General features: G+C 41.0%; 1 protein-coding gene across 1 annotated transcript in view; it reads left to right on the top strand.

The window, feature by feature from the left end:
- CD109 (CD109 molecule) overlaps positions 1-18898 on the top strand; it is a 168114-nt gene that overhangs the window by 34618 nt on the left and 114598 nt on the right. The window contains exon 4 of the mRNA XM_070073883.2: positions 14392-14622. Within this exon, the coding sequence (XP_069929984.2) occupies positions 14392-14622 (231 nt within the window). The remainder of the gene's footprint in view (positions 1-14391; positions 14623-18898) is intronic.

Raw genomic sequence — 18898 nt, 5'->3', positions numbered from 1 at the left:
TTTTATTGATTTGGGTCTTTTCTTTTTTTAGTTAGTTGGGTCAATGGGGTGTCAATTTTGTTTATTTTTTCAAAAAGCCAGCTCCTCGTTTGGCTGATTTTTTTGTAATGTTTATTTGGATTCAATTATGTTGATTTCTTCTCTGATTTTAATAATTTCTCTTCTCCTACTAGATTTGGGTCTGGTTTGCTGCTGATTGTCTAGATCCTTGAGATGCATTGAAAGCTCATCTATTTGGTGTCTTTCCAATTTCTTGATGTAGGCACCTATTGATATAAGCTTTCCTCTTAACACTGTTTTTGCTGTATGTCAAAAGTTTTGGTATGTTGTGCTGTTATCCTTATTTACTTCCAGAAAGTTTTTGATTTCTCTTTTAATTTCTTCTATGACCCCTTGTTCATTCAGGAGCATGTTGTTCAATCTCCATGTGTTTGCATATGCTCTAGGGATTCCTGAGTTGCTAATTTCCAACTTCATTCCCCTATGATCTGAGAAGCTGCATCGTATGATTCTAATTTTTTGAATTTGCTGAGACTTGCCTTATGGCCTAGTATGTGGTCAATCCTAGAGAAGGTTCCATGTACTGCTGAGAAGAACGTAAATGCTTTATGTGTAGGATGAAACGTTCTGTAGATATCTGTTAGATCCATTTGGGCTATAGTGTCATTTAATTCTATTGTATCCTTGTTGATCTTCTGTCCGGTTGATCTGTCTATTTCTGAGAGTGGAGTATTGAAGTCCCCCAGTACTATTGTATTGGAGTCTAAGTCTCCCTTTAAGTTCCTTAACAAATCTTTTAAATAAACCAGTGCCCTGTAATTAGGTGCATATGCATTGATAATAGTTACATCTTCTTGTTGAATTGATCCCTTAATCATTATATAGTGCCCCTCTTTGTCTCTCTTAACAGTTTTTGTGGTAAAGTTTATTTTGTCTGATATTAAGATGGCTATGCCTGCTCTTTTTTCATTTCTGTTGGCATGGTATATCTTTTTCCAGCCTTTCACTTTCAGTCTGCATGCATCTTTGTTGGAAAGATGTGTTTCTTGTAAGCAGCAAATAGATGGGTTTTGTTCCTTAACCCAATTAGCTAATCTGTGTCTTTTAACTGGACAGTTCAGGCCATTAATGTTCAGTGTGACTATTGATAAGTAGTAACTTTGCCCTGCCATTTGCCAAAGATATTTTCTAATATATGCTTTGAATTCCCTGTGATCTTTTGCTGTGAGGTTTCCTTTCTTTACCTTCTTTCATACTGATGGCTGTGTTTCTGTGTGTAACACATCTTTAAGCATCTTTTTCAGGGCTGGATGAGTGGCCCCAAATTCTTTCAATTTCTGTTTGCTATGAAAGGTCTTTATTTCACCTTCATTCACAAATGAGAGCTTTGCAGGATATAATATTCTGGGCTGGCAGTTTTTTCTCTCTTAGTACCTGGGCTATATCTCGCCATTCCCTCCTAGCCTGTAGGGTTTCTGATGAGAAGTCTGCTGTGATTCTAATTGGAGATCCTCTGAGAGTAATCTGACGTTTCTTGCACATTTTAGAATTTTTTCTTTACGTTTCACTGTGGTGAATTTGATTATAACATGTCATGGTGAGGATCCCTTTTGGTCATGTTTACTAGGGGTTCTATGAGCTTCCTGTACTAGGATGTCTCTGTCCTTCTCCAAACCCAGGAAGTTCTCTGCAAGTATCTCACTAAAAAGGCCTTCTAATCCTTTCTCTCTCTCCATGCCTTCAGGAACTCCTAGAACCCGAATGTTGGTTTTTTAATAGTATCCTGTAGATTCCCAACAATATTTTTTAGATTTCTAATTTCCTCTTCTTTTCTTTGGTTTGACTGTATACTTTCCTGTTCTCTGTCTTCCAAGTCTGATATTCTCTCTTCTGCTTCACTCATTCTGTTTTTAAGGTCTCTAATGTGTTTGTCATTGGATCTATTGAATTCTTCATTTCATTATGATTTCTCGTCACTATCACAGTTTCATGTTCTACTAGTTGCTTCATTTCATTTTGATTCCTCCTTAATATTTCATTTTCATGAGAGAGATTTTTTATCCTGTCCAGTAAGGATTTCCGTAGTTCAAGAATTTGTTTTTGAGAACTTCTTAATGTTCTTATCAATTTTTTGAGATCCACTTCTTGCATTTCTTCTATCTCATCATCTTCATAATCTTTAATTGGGGTGTCTTATCATTTTGGGGCATCATAGTGTCTTCCTTGTTCTTGTTACCTCAGTTTCTATGTTTGTTTGGCATTGTGGAGATATTCTTTGGTTTCTTTGCTGTGGTGTTTTTTTCTCGTTATACTGTGACTCTAGATTAACTGGACTGTCTGCTTTTGATGGAGTCTTAGAGGCTTGAGATGGGTGTGGCCTGAGAGCTCTGTTTGGTTCCTCAGGGTTAAGGGTGTGCCAAAGGTGACACTCCCAGATTAGGCATGGTAAATCTCTCTCTTTCTTTCTTTTTTTGATTCAAAAGGGAAGTAATTCCACACAGCTGAGCGGAATTGGAGGTAGTTAGCAGGCGAATGCTATACCCACAGGAGCCAGAGATCAGAAGCTCTTTCCCAAGGACCACACAGGGAATCTGTTCAGCCCTCAGTGTGGGCTCAAATTCTCCTGCAGTCTCCCACTGGGTTGCCAAGGTTATCAAATTGTAGCGTCTCTGGAGAGTACTCACATGAACTACGTGAGTTCTCTCATCCACATTCTCAGTTCATTAGCTCCACACATTCACTAGGTCCTAATCTCCTGTTATTTCACCGCCCCAGAGTCAGGTTTTTCTGCTTGGTTGTGGGCCGGCACAGCCCTGAGGTCCCACAGCTTTTACATATGACCAAAATGGTGCCTGCTCTTTGTTTTGCTCTCCTTTGATAGGTGGGCGGAAAGAGAGAAACTCGTGTTCGTACCGGTCCCCCCACCACTTTTTTTCCCTCTCTCCTCTAGTTAGCCTGGTGAACTTCCCCCCACGGGGCTTCAAGCCTCGTTCCCTCTAGGCTCCTCCTTCTGCTTTCCCGCCAGTGTCTGGAGCTATTGAGGTTCGGCTCACCTCACGTTCCAGTGCTGGTGTGTAGATTCCACTGCTGGTGTCCCGAGCCGTGGGCTCCCATGCCCTCCCCGCAGGTCCACCATGAATCACTAGTTCTGGAAGAGTTTCCTCTGCTGTTTCTTCCCCAAGTCTTCCTTGAACCTGCAGTCTTTCCACTTTTATTAAACTGTCTCTTCCCAGACTATCAGTGTGCTCCCTTCCTATTCTGCCATCTTCTCCAGTCTCATTCTTAGTAGATGTTCCCATTAACAAGGGAAGACCAAGTACTATCCACAGTCCATGGAGGAATCGCAAGGCACACAGTGCTGCCCCATGCTTCTCAGAGACCCCAGGTCTATTGATTGACCAGAGCCCATACTGTCACCTGTGGTTTTTCCAGTACCAGGATTAGCCCTGAATTTTTGAGGATTCCAAATTTTCTAAACTTACATATGGGGTGGCAAGATTTTTTAATGGGAGAAAATGCAAATTAGTTAAGGTAACCCCTAAAAAAAGCGAAAGTTTGGTCAACAACATCCAGTGGTTGGCATCAGCTCTCTGAAGGAGGATGGAGTTGAGAGTTGAATAAAGTGTTTTTGGGTTTGTTTGTGCTAACTGTAATTTTCTGAATCTTTTACAGCCTTGGGATTAGTAGGCCTCTTTAGCTTTGAGACACCTTTATCATTGATTTGACATTAGTCTTCATTCCAGTGTCTCAGTGCTATTAAAAATGACCAAATTGGATTCAAATCATAAATAAAAATCCCATCACATATTTTTATTTATTATTATTTTATTTTTATTCATATAAAGGGAAGAATTTAATGTATATGGTTTTAAGAGCATAATAATACTTCCCACCCTGCCCACTCTTCCTCCCTAATCTCACCTTCCATCTTCCTCCTTTTCTTATTTTTTCTTTTAATTTTTACAATGACATGCTTTCATTTTGCTTTATAATCACAAGCTTAACCCTACACTAAATACAGAATTCAACAAATAGTAAGTAGAAAAACCACTGTTCCTCAAGAGTATAGACAAAGGCTATAAACAATAATCAATTTTCAAAATGTCAGTTTCATACATATAAATTACTTTTTGTACTCTGTATTTTAATTACCACAAATCAGGGAAAACATGATATTTCTCCTTTGGAAACTGGCTTATATTAAAGCATGAAATGTTTATAAGCCTATGATATACTGGTTCCTGGCATATATAATTTCCTGCTTGTAGTATCAGGAAGCTGATTAAAGAATCTGAAGACTAAGGTATCGGGCCGGCGCCGTGGCTCAATAGGCTAATCCTCTACCTTGCGGCGCCGGCACACCGGGTTCTAGTCCCGGACGGGGTGCCGGATTCTGTCCTGGTTGCCCCTCTTCCAGGCCAGCTCTCTGCTGTGGCCAGGGAGTGCAGTGGAGGATGGCCCAAGTGTTTGGGCCCTGCACCCCATGGGAGACCAGGAGAAGCACCTGGCTCCTGCCATCGAATCAGCGCGGTGCGCCGGCCGCAGCGCGCCGGGCGTGGCGGCCATTGGAGGGTGAACCAACGGCAAAAAGGAAGACCTTTCTCTCTGTCTCTCTCTCTCACTGTCCACTCTGCCTGTCAAAAATAATAAAAATTAAAAAAAATTAAAAAAAAAAGACTAAGGTATCACCTGAGAAAACAATGTAAGTGTGCAAGTTCCTGACTAGACAGACACCCAGCCCCACCAGGGCACAGGTCTTTTGTTAATATTGTATCTTATGTACCTAAGACAGCCTGGTATATTCTGTAGAACATTTTCAGTAAATATTTATTTATTGAAGAAAGGCAAACAATGACACCAGAGGTTATTTGAAGGTGACAATACTGAATGTTTTCCCTAACACTTTTTCCTCAGACATTTTTTATTTAAGGTGTATAGACTTCATACATTTTATAAATACAACTTTAGGAACATTGTGATTCTTCCCGCTGTACCTGCCTTCCTACCCTATTCCCAAGCTGTATTCCTCCTCCTTCTCCTATTCCCATACTTATTTTCACTAAAATCTATTTTCAATTAAATTTCTACACATAAGATTAACTGTATACTAAGTAAGAGTTCAAAATTGTATGAAAAAACCCTGCTCTTCGACAGTCAAGACAAGGGCTATTCAAAGTCATCACATCTCAAAGTATCAATTTTACTTCTATAGATTACCTTTTAGGTGCTCTATTAGTTATCACAGATCAGGGAGAACATATTGTATTTATCCTTTTGGGACTGGCTAATTTCACTAAGTATGATGTTTACCAGGTTTCATCCATTTTGTTGTAAACAACAGGATTTCATTTTTTTTTTACTGCTGTGTAGTATCCATGGTGTACATGTCTCGTAATTTATTTATCCAGTCTTCACTTGATGGAGATTTGAGTTGATTCCATATCTTAGTTATTGCAAATTGAGCTGAGCTGCAATAAATGTAGGGGTACAGATAACTCTTTCATATTCTGATTTCATTTCCCTTGGGGAAATTCCCAGGAGTGGGATGGCTGGTCTATATTCAGATTTCTGAGGCATTTCCATAATGTTTTCCACAGTGGTTGTACCAGTTTACATTCCCACCATCAGTGGATTAGGGTACATTTTCCCTCACATCCTCGCCAGCATTTGTTTATTGATTTCTGGATGAAAGCCGTTCTCATGGGGATGAGGTGAAACCTCATTGTGGTTTTGATTTGCATTTTCCTGATGGCTAGTGATCCTGAGCATTTTTAAAGTATCTTTGGCCATTTGGATTTCCTCTTTAGAAAAATACCAGTTTCTTCACTTTGTTGTTTGTTTTGTTGTTGTTGAGTTTCTTGATTTCTTTATATATTTTAGATATTAATCTTCTATAAGTTGCATAGTTTGCAAATAATTTCTCCCATTTTGTCAGTTGCCTCCTCACTTTGCTGAGTGTTTCTTTTGCAGTACAGAAGCTTCTTAACTTGATGTAGTCCCAATTGTCAATTTTGGCTTTGATTGCCTCTACCTCTGGGGTCTTTTTGAAGAAGTCTTTTCCTATGCCAATGTCTTATAGGGTTTCCCCAATGTTTTCTAATAATTTGATGGTATTGGGCCATAGATTTAGGTCTTTGATCCATTTTGAGAAGATTTGTGTATGGTTTTTTTTTTTTTTTTTGACAGGCAAAGTTAGACAGTGAGAGAGAGAGAGACAGAGAGAAAGGTCTTCCGTTGGTTCATCCCCCAAATGGTTGCCATGGCCGGCGCGCTGTGCTGATCTGAAGCCAAGAGCCAGGTGCTTTCTCCTGGTCTCCCATGTGGGTGCAGGGCCCAAGGACCTGGGCCATCCTCCACTGCCTTCCCAGGCCACAGCAGAGAGCTGGACTAGAAGAGGAGCAACCAGGACAGAATCCAATGCTCTCTTCATACTTCTGCATGTGGAAATCCAGTTTTCTCAGCACCATTTATTAAAGAGACCATCCTTTCACTAGGGATTCATTTTAGTTCCTTTGTCAAAGATAAGTTGGTTATAGATGTGTGGGTTGATTTATGCCATTTCTATTCTGTTCCATTGGTCTATCCATCTGTTTTTGTGCCCGAACCAGGCTGTTTTGATTGTAGCTGCACTGTAGTATGTCTTGATATCTGGTTTTGTGATGCTCTGGCTTTGTTTTTATTGTATAAGATTGCTTTAGCTATTTGGGGTCTCCTGTGCTTCCATATGAATTTTGGCATTGTTTTTTCTAGATATAAGAAAAATGTCCTTGGTATTTTGAATAGTATGACATTGAATCTATAAATTGATTTTGATAGTATGGAGATTTTGATGATGTTGATTCTTCCAATCCATGAACATGGAAGATTTTTCCATTTTTTTTGTGTCTTCTTCTATTTCTTTGTTTAATATTTTGTAATTTTCATTGTAGAGATCTTTGATGTCCTTGGTTAAATTTATTCCAAGTTATTTGATATTTTTGTAACTTTGTGAATGGGATTGATCTTAGAAATTCTTAGCTGTGGCATTGTTTGTGGATACAAAGGCTATTGATTTTTTTTTTTGACAGGCAGAGTGGACAGTGAGAGAGAGAGACAGAGAGAAAGGTCTTCCTTTTGCTGTTGGTTCACCCTCCAATGGTCGCCGTGGCCGGCATGCTGCGGCCAGCGCACCGTGCTTATCCGAAGGCAGGAGCCAGGTGCTTCTCCTGGTCTCCCATGGGGTGCAGGGCCCAAACACTTGGGCCATCCTCCACTGCACTCCCTGGCCACAGCAGAGAGCTGGCCTGGAAGAGGGGCAACTGGGACAGAATCCAGCGCCCCGACTGAGACTAGAACCAGGTGTGCCGGCACTGCTAGGCGGAGGATTAGCCTTGTTGAGCTGCAGCGCCGGCCAAGGCTATTGATTTTTGTGTGTTGATTTTGTATCCTGCCACTTTACCAAACTCTTTTTTTAAAAAAAAATATTTTGTTTAAGGAATACAACTTCATGCATTTAATATATATATAGATTTGCGAACATGATGCTTCTTCATCCCTCCTTCCCTCCCACTCATACTCCCATATTTCTTCCTCCTCCTTCTTCATTTTCTATTCTTATTTTTACAGAGATCAATTTCAGTTAATTTTTATACTCATAAGGTTAACCCTACACTAAGTAGAGACTTCACAAATTAGTATGAAGGAAAAAAAGAACAAAACCAAATCAGAAAAACATTATTCCCCAACAGTTAAGGCAGTTGGTGTTCAGAATCATCACATCTCAAAGTGTCAGTTTCACTCCTATAGATTACATTTTAACTACTCTATTAGTCACCACAGATCAGAGAGACTATATCATATTTGTCTTTTTGTGACTGGCTTATTTCACTAAGTATAATGGTTTCCAGTTGCATCCATTTTGTTGGAAATGACAGAATTTCATTTTTTTACCACTGTGAGATTTTGCATAGTGTATATATACCATAATTTCTTTATCTAATCTTCAGTTGATAGACATCTGGGTTGATTCCATATCTTAGCTATTATAAATTGAGCTGAAATGAACCAGGGGGTACAGATAACTTTTTCATATGCTGATTTCATTTCCTTTGGATAAATTCCCAGGAATGGGATGTCTGGGTCATAAGGTAGGTCTATATTCAGCTGTCTGAGATATCTCCATACTGTCTTCCACAGTGGCTTTACCAGTTTACATTCCCACCAACAGTGGATTAAAGTTCTCTTTTCCCGACATCCTCACCAGCATTTATTGTTTGTTGATTTCTCTATGAGAGCCATTCTAACAGGAGTGAGGTGAAATCTCATTGTGATTTTGACTTGTGTTTCCCTGATGGTTAGCAATCCTGAGCATTTTTTGCATAGTTTGCAAATATTTTCTCCCATTCTGTCAGTTGCCTCTTCACTTTGCTGTGTTTCATTTGCAGTGCAGAAACTTCTCAATTTGATGTAATCCCAGTTGTTAAATTTGGCTTTGATTTCCTGTGCTTCTGGGGTCATTTCCAAGAAGTCTTACCCTGTGCCAATGTCTTGTAGGGTTTCTCCAATGTTTTCTACTAATTTGATGTTATCATGTCATGGATTTAGGTCTCTGATCCATTTTGAGTGGATTTTTGTGTGAGATGTAAGGTAGGGGTCTTGTTTCATACTTCCATTTGTGGTGATCCAGTTTTCCCAGCACCATTTGTTGAAGAGAATGTCTTGGCTCCAGGAGTGGCTTTTTGTACTTTTGTCAAAGGTAAGTTGGTTGTGGATGCATGGGTTTATTTCTGGAGTTTCTATTCTGTTCCATTGGTATATACATCTGCTTTTGTGCCAGTACCAGGCTGTTTTAATTATGACTGCCCTGTAGTTTGTCTTGAGATCTGGTAATCTGATGCCTATGGCTTTGTTTTTGTTATTTAAATTGATTTAGCTATTCGGGGCCTCTTGTGTTTCTGTATGAATTTTAGCATCAGTTTTTTTCTAGATCTGAGTAAAATATTTTTGGTATTTTGATTGATACCACATTGAATTGATAAACTGCTTTCGCTAGTATGAATACTTTGAAGATGTTGATTCTTCCAATCCATGAACATGGAAGATTTTTCCTTTTTTTTTGTACCTTCTTCTACTTCTTTCTTCTTTTTTTTATTTGACAGATATTGTATTTTATCAAATGCTTTCTCTGCATCTATTGAGATAATCATATGGTTTTTGTTCTTCAATTTGTTTATGTGATGTATTACATTGATTGATTTGCGAATGGTCAACCATCCCTGCATACCTGGAATAAATCCCGCTTGATCTTGATGAATGGTCTTTCTGATGTTTTGTTGGATTTGATTGGCTAGTATTTTGTTGAGAATTTTTGCATATATGTTCATCAGGGAAATTGGTCTGTAGTTCTATTTCTCTGTTGTATCTTTTTCAGGTTTAGGAATTAAGGTGATGCAGGCTTTATATAAGGAGTTTGGGAGGATTCCCTCCATTTCAGTTGTTTTGAATAGCTTGAGAAGAATTGGAGTTAGTTCTTTAAATGTCTGGTAGAATTCAGCAGTGAAGCCATGCAGTCCTGGGCTTTTCTTTTTTGGGAGTGTCTTTTAATTACTCATTCCTGGTTTGTTTAGATTTTCTAAACAATTTAGGTAGGTTTATGTGTCCAGGAATCTATCCATTTCTTCTAGGTTTCCTGATTTGCTGGCATACAGCTCTTTGTAATTTCTTTTGATTCTTTTTATTTCTGTGGTATCTCTTGTTACCTTCTCTTTTTCATTTCTAATTTTATTGATTTGGGACTTCTCTCTCTCTCTTTTCAGTTAGTTGAGCCAGTGGTGTGTCAATTTTGTTTATTTTTTTTAAAAAAACTAGCTCTTTGTTTTGTTGATCATTTGTATTTTTTGTTTCAATTTTGTTTATTCTCTAATTTTAATTATTTCCTTTCTTCTACTAATTTTGGGTTTGGTTTGCTATTGTTTTTGTAGGTTCTTGAGATGCATTGATAACTTGTTTTTTTGGTGCCTTTCCAATTTCTTGATGTAGGTACCAATTGCTGCAAACTTTCCTCTTAACACTGCTTTTGCTGTATCCCATAAGTTTTGATATGTTGTATTGTCATCTTCATTTGTTTCCAGAAATTTTTTGATTTCTTTTTTGATTTCTTATATGACCCACTATTCATTCAGGAGCATGTTCAGTCTCCATGTGTGTGCGTATGTTCTAGAGATTCTTGAGTTGCTAATTTCCAGCTTAATTCCATTCTTCCGAGATGATGCATGGTATAATTTAGATTTTTTTTGAATTCGCTGAGACTTGCTTTATGGCCTAGCATGTGGTCTATCCTAGAGCAAATTCCACACACTGATGAGAAGAATGTATATTCTGCCATTGTGGGGTGAAAAGTTCTGTAGATATCTATTAGGTCCATTTGGTCTATAGTGTTGATTAACTCTGTTGTTTCTTTGCTGATTTTCTGTCTGGTTGATCTGTCCGTTGCTGAATGTGGGGTATTGAAGTCCCTGTAACTATTGTATTGGAGGCTGTGTCTCCCTTTAGATCCATTAACATTTCTTCTTAATGGCCAGGTACCCTGTATTTGGGTGTGTATATGATTATTATAGTCACATCTCCCTGTTGTATTGATCCCTTAATGATTACATAGTGTCTTTTTAATTTTGTTTATTTTTAAAAAATTTTATTTATTTATTTGACAGGCAGAATTACAGTGAGGCAGAGGCAGAGGTAGAAATCTTTACTAAGTAAAGATTTTACTAAGTAAAGATTTCAACAGTTTGCATCCACACAGATACACAAAGTATAAAGTGCTGTTTGAGTACTAGCTTTACCGTTAATTCGCATAGTACAACACATTAAGGACAGAGATCCTACATGGGGAGTAAGTGAACAGTGACTCCCGTTGTTGATTTAACAATCAACACTTTTTTTTTTTTTTGACAGGCAGAGTTAGAGAGAGAGAGAGAGACAGAGAGAAAGGTCTTCCTTTTCTGTTGGTTCATCCCCTAAATGGCTGCTGTGTCCTGTGCACTGCAGCCGGCATGCTGCGCTGATCTGAAGCCAGGAGCCAGGTGCTTCCTCCTGGTCTCCCATGCGGGTTCAGGGCCCAAGGACCTGGGCCATCCTCCACTACCTTCCCGGGCCACAGCAGAGAGCTGGACTGGAAGAGGAGCAACCAGGACAGAATCTGGTGCCCCAACTGGGACTAGAACCCGGGGTGCCTGTGCCACATGTGGAGGGTTAGCCAAGTGAGCCGCGGCGCTGGCCAACACTCTTATTTATGATGTCAGTAATCACCCAAGGCTCTTGTCATGAGCGCCAAGGCTATAGAAAACTCTTGAATTCACAAACTCCAACCTTATTTAGTCAAGGTCGTACACATTTTAGAATCTTTTCTTTATGTTTTACTATGGAGAGTTTGACTACAGTGTGTCATGGTGAAGATCTTTTCTGGTCATGTCTATTAGGAGTTCTATGTGCTTCCTGTACTTGGATGTCCTTTCTTTCTCTAAATTAGGGACATTTTCTGTAATGATTTCACTAAAAAGGCCTTTTAATCCATTCTCTTTTCATGTCTTTGGAATTCCTAAGACCTGTATGTTGGGTCATTTAATAGTCCATAAATCTCCTACACTCTTTTTTAGTTTTCTGATTTCTTCTTTTTTTTTTGATCTGACTGTAAAATTTCTAGAGATTTGTCTTCTAACTTGGATATTCTTTCTTCTGCCTCACAGAGTCTGTTTTGAAGGCTTTCCACCACATTTTTATTTGATCTATTAAATTCTTCATTTCTAATATTTCATTTTGATTTCTCTTTAAAATCTCAATTTCATGGGAAATATTTTTATTCATGTCAAGTGTGGATTTCTTTAATTCATGGATTTGCCTCTGATTACTTATGAGTAATTCTATGATCAATTTTTTGAATTCTGTTTCCGGTGTTCCTTTAATCTCTTTATCTTCTTGTTCTAGTACTGATAGGGATGTCATGTTGTCTTCCTTATTCTTATTTCTTGAATTGCTGCATTTATTTTTAGGCATTTGTTGGAGATACTTCTTAGTTTATTTTTTTTTTCCTTGTGATGGCCTTTATCTTTGAACTATGCCTCTGTGGCTTAATGGAGTATCTGCTCATTCAGTGAATATCCAGAGGTATGTGCTGATTGTCACCAGCGAGCCCTGTTCAGTGCTCCAGGGTGAGGGGCGTGTCCAAGGTGACATTGAAGTTGGGTGTGTTAAATCTCCCTTTTTTTTTTTTTTTAAATCAGAGGGCAGGTTTGATGAGCTCTGTTGGCTTAGTTTCGTGCTTACTCCCTCTCCTCCAAGGAAATCAATGCCTGTGTGCTAGCTGCAGTGGGTACAACATTCATCCATGCTGCCATAAGAGCCACACAAATGATCTGTGCAGTCGTCAGTGTGATCCTGTAGCAGTGACCCTCACCAGGGAATCAGGGAGCCCCGAGCGTGTGGAGCTGCCTACAGTGACTGCCCAAAGACCCAGCCATACTCTGTGCCCTCACATGCAGCCACAGTGTTTTCACAGTCTATTCCAGCACACAGGGCTCTCACAGTCATGAGTGCCCAGCCCCTGTCAGTTCTCCCAGCCAGACTTAGACACCTCCTCTCGTCTGGTTGCTGGAGGCAGACACAAGGTGCACAGTTGTTATGTATGTTCAAAATGGCACCCTCCCTCTCTCAGTTGGTTACAGGATGTTGGTGCTGGGTGGTTGGGGAGAGCAAAATGTGTCCTCCCTTTTTTTCTCCTTTAGTTTGACAGGTACACTGTCCCCCACAGGGCTCCAAACCAGATTCACACCAGGCTCTTCCTGCAGCTTTCCTAACATTTTTAAATGAAATTTTTAAATACGCAAAAAACATGAAAAAATGTCATAGCAATCAAGCCTATCCCTATCACTTAGTAGCTACCATTCTCATTCTACTGTACTTGCTCTATAATACTTCTGCCCATCTTCCTGTCTTTCTGTCCATTCACTAATTCATCTTACTTTTTGATGTATTCCAATGTATTTGCAGACATCAGTACTGCTCTCTCTAAATTGTTGTTGTTTACCATTTTATTGGTGATAACATTTCTTACATTTTCCTCGTATTCTTAACCATATTGATAGCTTTATAGCTGCTTCTGTTACTGGAAAATCTCCCCATAAGCTATATGTGGACAAAACTTATTTGCAAAAATTAGAATGTATTTTTAGGATTTCAGCTTTCATATGAAAATAATTAACAATCAGACGTAGTAGATGTGTATTGCTGAGTCACCACAAACATTGGCTTCAAACATCAGCAAACTTTTATTCCTACGGTTTCTGTGGGTGAAGTGTTTGGGAGCAACATAGCTGGGCATTTCTGACTTTGGATTTTGGGTCTCATGAGGTTGCTATCAAGATGTCAGCCAGGGCTGAAGGCTTCACTTGGGCTGGGGGACCCTCTGTGGGGGTGGCTTAAGCTCTCATCTGTAACATGGTTGGTGATAGTTTGTGGGAGGCCCCAGTTTCTCCCCATGGCCTCTCCACAGGTGCTGTCATCATGTAACAGCTGGCCTCCTGCAGAGTGAGTAGTGAGAGAGATACAGAGAAACATGTAGAAGCTATTCTCTTTGTGACATGGCCTCATTCTAAGCTTTAGATGCAAGTCACTAAGTCTGGAGAGTTAGGCTCTTATTTTTTGAAGGGAGGAAGGTCAGAGAATTTTTGGATATATTTTAAAATCAAGTAGTATAGCTCATGTTGGGTTTGAATCTCTGCTGGTGACCCGCAGTAACTTCCTTAACCCCTCTGGCCCCTGTTTCCTTGTATGTGAAATGGTTTTAACAAAATGACCCACCTGTAGGATTATTGTGATGTGTACACTGCTTAGCATGGCTTCTGGCCTGCTAATGCTGGGAGGTGAGATTTCTGTTGGTGGTGTTAGGAAAAGTAGCAGCAGCATCACCCTTACCTATCTGTGCCACACGATGAGCAAGGGCCAGGAAGAGAATGCATCCCAGAAGAGCCAGAGAGAGTATGGTAAAAGAACAGGCCTTGTGCAAATGTACCTTTTCCTGGCTGACTGCCTCAGATAGGGAGAGCATGGTTAAGAATGTTGAAGGATGTTAGATGTTCTGAACCAGAGAGATTTGTAACTGGACTAGGAAATGGCAAGATGACTGCTGATGACAGAGGCTCATGGTGTGTGGCCCCCCATTCCCGGGGCCCTGCCCTGTCCTTCAAGAACAAACTATGGGACATTAAAAGAGGGAAAACAAATGATTTGACTTGGATGCCTAGGAGGGGCAAATTTTTCAACATTGCAATTACTTTAGACAATATTCTATACTTAATTTTTTTTTCCTAACTTGTAAATAAAACATTCTGGATTCTGTCATCTCTTCTTTCTCCCCAGATACCCCTGAACAGTGCAGATGAGATGTATGAGCTACGTGTGACCGGGCGTGCCCAGGATGAGATTTTATTCTCTAATAGTACCCGCTTATCATTTGAGACCAAGAGAATATCTGTCTTCATTCAAACAGACAAGGCCCTGTACAAGCCAGCACAAGAAGTGAAGTTTCGGGTTGTTACACTCTTCTCAGATTTCAAGCCTTACAAAACTTCTCTAAACATTCTACTTAAGGTAAGTGCCAAACAGACGGGAAGCAGGGCATCCAAGCCGTCTTCCTAGAAAGCTCTCTCGGACAGTTCTGCTCCTGTTACAGACGCTGGAACATCTTAGAATGCACCAAAGGTGAGCTCCCTTCTTTCTAGGAAAGGAGGTGGCAGAGCGCCGCGGTAAGAGCCCGGGCTCCGAAGTTTCCCAGTTTGAGTTCCAGTCCTGGATTCTTCACTGATGTATTCGTTGCTCAGACATTTAGTGACCTTCTGTGTCCAGGCATTGGGATAAGACGGGGAACAGAACAGATTCCAGCCCTTGCTCACATTAAGTTTATTTTTCAGAGGGTATTGAGGAGACGGACAATAAATGAATACACAAATATATGTTTACTTACATTCATATTCATATATCCAGGGGTGTGTGTGTGTGTGTGTAAGTGAGAGAGAGAGAGAGAGAGAGAGAGAAAGAAAGAGAAAGAGTGAGACAGTGAGTTTTGGTTTGATATTTTCTGTAGGGATGTCAGGAAAGACCTGAGCAGAGACCTCAAAGAAATATAAGAATGAACCCACACAAACAGGGAGCAGAGTGCACAAAGGTCCTGAGGTGTGTGCTCATCTGGTGCAGTCAAGGAACAGCAGGCTGGCAGTGCATTGGAGCCCAGGGAGTGAGGGGACAAATATCAGGAAATGAGGTCAGATACAGGTAGGTAGGCTGGGAGTTGGGCTCATAATGAGTCCGGGTGACCAAGGTATAGACTTCAAGTTTGACATGGAGTGTAATGGGAATTCACTGGAGAATTTTGACGGGCAGCATGATGTGATCTGACTTAACATCCTAAAAGAATCACTGTCGAGTCTAAGAGGAATAATTACAATCTGTGTGACCTTGAGGAAATTAACTTTATCTGTAAAATGTGTAAGTGTGTAACAGTAATAGCTCACGGAAGTTTTGTGAAGCTTGAGATAATTCAGTTAAAACATTTAGAACCATGCCTGGTGCATGATACCTGCTCACTGGACACTGGCTATCATGATTGCAGTGACTCCCTTTGACAGGGCGTCACTTGGCTTCTGCTGCTTGACCATCCTGATGATTTGGAGGCAGCCATTTAGCAGACCGGGTGTTTCCTCAGGAGAATCAAGACCAAGAGAAATTGAGCATTACATCAAAATAGGGTGATTAACTCATCCCAGTTTACCTGGGATACCCCTGATTGTAAAACTGAAAGTCCCTGGTCCTGGTGACTTCCTCCACCCTGGGACATGGGGTACCCTAATTGTTCCAAGGAATGCACTATGTAGAAGGTAAACCTACGCTTTTAGCTTGGTGTTTTCCTATTATTCTTAGTTTCTTTGGTGTTATGAATGAATGAAAACAACAGTAAGAACAAAATCCAATCAATCAAACAGGTACACACATAGCTTCAAGCTAAGGCATATTTGTAGTAAATACCACATAGGCTGGCATGGTGCTTAGGGTTTGTTTCTTCAGTCTAACTGGTATTCTTGCAGCTCTGTGAATTTCTGCCTTATGTAATAGGATGTCTATGGGGAAGGTTGACATAGTGGATAGCGTTTCTGAATTCCTGTGATTCTGAGTGGGGGTGAACTGACTTCATTCACACCATCCTTCATCTTACTCACTTATACTGAGAACTTACTCTGTGTCACGCACTGTGTAAGGTAGATGATTTACAAATAGATGTCTGTCTGTCTCTAGATGTTCACATTTAATCCTCCTTTCTATCTCAGACAAATAGAAGTTATTGCTGGGTTGATTGCCTATTTTAAACCGTAAACCTAGAACTAACCTTGATGATTTGGACAGCTTATTTGTGCATTTTTATAAATCTTGCCTCTGCTCAACTCTGGTATCTGCCTTTGAAACCTGCAATTTGTAGTTGTTTTGGGTTCTTTTGTCCAATTTTGGACTTAGCCTGCCACATTTGGCTGTTATGGAAAGACTCAGTAAGACCTTCTTTTGCTAGCTCTGGACTGAGGGATCCTACTGGCCTGGCCAACATGAGGCCCTCCTGGCCAGAAGAAGGGAACAGGGAATGAAGGGCGGCCATACACCCTCTCTGTACCTGGGCGGTGAAGCTCGGAATTGGACCCTGGCCTAGCCAACTCCATCTTGCAACTTCCTGAGGCCAGGCCAGACCATTGATGTGAATGTCACACTGTTGTACTCTTGTAGCTGAAAACAGTCTTTTGGGCTAGGGTTCGCTAGGCTGTAGCGTTTTCTAACATCTTTCAGTGTGGAATAATTGGTTTCTTGGCAAAATTTCCCCCCCAAAAATGAGACTTGTGGAACTAGAGCCCCTGACTAAGATAAAATTGTGCTTCTACACAGCACTGCCTTTGGGCTAATAAGGAGAAGTGCATCTGCGCACTGACAGGCCAGCTTTTTGGGCCCCATTGATGGCTGTGGAATGTAGCTAATGTTGAATGTCACAGCAGACTCAGGGATGCTCTTTTTTGGGGGGTGGGGTGGGATGAGAGAGTATCATTGGTCCTATCCATTTTTCCTGCCCTAGTAATTGACCATCTCAGGAAGAAAGGGATTTCAGAGGCTTTATGGCAGTGGAAAAAACCCTATGTGCTCTCTGCAGCCCTCATTCTGGCCTCCTCCAGCCAATGTGGCCTAACCCTCTGGAAACATGTGCTTCTGATGCTGTGATGACAGATGGTATGGCTGGCTTCTCCCTTCTCTCTTCCTTTAAAAAATTGTTGTTCCTGGTGCAGGGGAATGACTTTGTATGGAACAGATGTTATTGACCAGGGGTGCTATATCTTGTGACTGTGACCTGACTCTCTGGCCTGGAGCAGCAGTGACAAACTCAGAACTTCAGCCCTGGCCAGCTAAGGTGCCTCCTCGTTCTAGTTCTGCATGCCATAGACACTTACTTCCTACCTAATCCAGGACTCGGGAAATAGTCCTTGTGGACCCGTTCTGCAGGCAGCAGATTTAGTGCTCACGATAGTCTGGCAAAGGTAGCAGGTACTGTGCTATGGCAGGTAAGTGACAGAGAGCCAGAGCCATCCAGAAGTGACCCAGAGGGCACAGGCATCCAGTACCGCAGTGTTGAGAGCACACAGCTAGCTGCTGTCTTGTGCGTGTCCCAGCAGGAGATGACCCCGTCCGAATGCTGGGTTCCACTGTGAGGAGCCTGCGCACGATCTCTCCACGTGCTGCTGCGCTCTGGAAGGGCGCCTGATGTTTCTGCATTCTCTCTGTCTTCCTTGTTGGTGACAGTAAGGCCCAGGCCCAGGCCAGCCTTAGGAAACACAGGGATCGTCTCATTCTCTCCCATTCCTCCAGATCCCCCAGGTGCAAAGTCACCCAGGATGTCAGGTCAGACTCCTTCGATTTGAAGGGCCGTGCAGCTGTGTGCGAGAAGTGGGCGCTTTGAGCACAGTAATCCATCAGCAGAACGTGGGCATGCCCTATCCCTGCACTTTGGGTCACCCCAAGAGTTACGGATATTATTACTATTTTTTTGTTTTTGTCAGGCTGACACAAGAAAGGCAGTATTTCATTGTTTTCATTTGCAGTCCCCTAGTGACTTGACAGCATATATTTATTAGCCATTTGTAGTTCTTCCTTTGTTCTGGATCCTTGAAACTCTATGGCTTCCCATGCATCATGCTGTGGCAGGCGGTGTAGAGCCAGCTGCTGGTTACAATGCCTGACCCAGGAGTTTGCTAAGGATACTGTGACCTGTGTATTCTAACCAGCATCTGGTTGCTAGATTTTTTAATAGTAATCATTGTCTCTGACTTACTTGACTACTCCCAATTCAGTTCTCAGCATTATGCTTGCTCCCAGCTTTCACACCCTCTTCTAGGAGAGAGGCTTCTTTTGGCTTCTAATAACTGGGCCAACTCGCTCCTTCCTGTCAAAGGACATAGGATAGAGAATAAGAGTAAGGGAAAGTATTAGATCCCTGCTCTCAAAAGTTTAGAATCTAGTTGGGAATCAAAACCTTTTTAGTGTGTGTGAAATAAAATATGTAAAAGAAACACATGGTGCTTAATATGGGTGAACTCCAAGTGCAGGAGGAGTTCTCCAGGAAGTGGTCACTTCTGCCTGTTTTTAGGCAGGTGTAGAAAGCAGAAACTGGAGCTCATTTCCCGAGTGGGCAAGGAAGGGAGGACATTCCAGGCAGCAATTGCAAGAGGCTACTGCATGGGATTTTTGGGTGAACTGCAAACAAGTCTGTATTTTTGGGCAAGGATGAATCTAGAAATGTTGATGGGGTCAGATTGCTAATGACCTTGTAAACTGTGCAAAGGAG

Source organism: Oryctolagus cuniculus, chromosome 5 (assembly GCF_051225735.1).
Source record: "Oryctolagus cuniculus isolate XC-2025 breed Fujian yellow rabbit chromosome 5, ASM5122573v1, whole genome shotgun sequence".
Taxonomy (NCBI): Eukaryota; Metazoa; Chordata; class Mammalia; order Lagomorpha; family Leporidae; genus Oryctolagus; species Oryctolagus cuniculus.
Note: the sequence above shows the minus strand (reverse complement) of the source record. Positions and strands in the feature narration are given on the sequence as shown.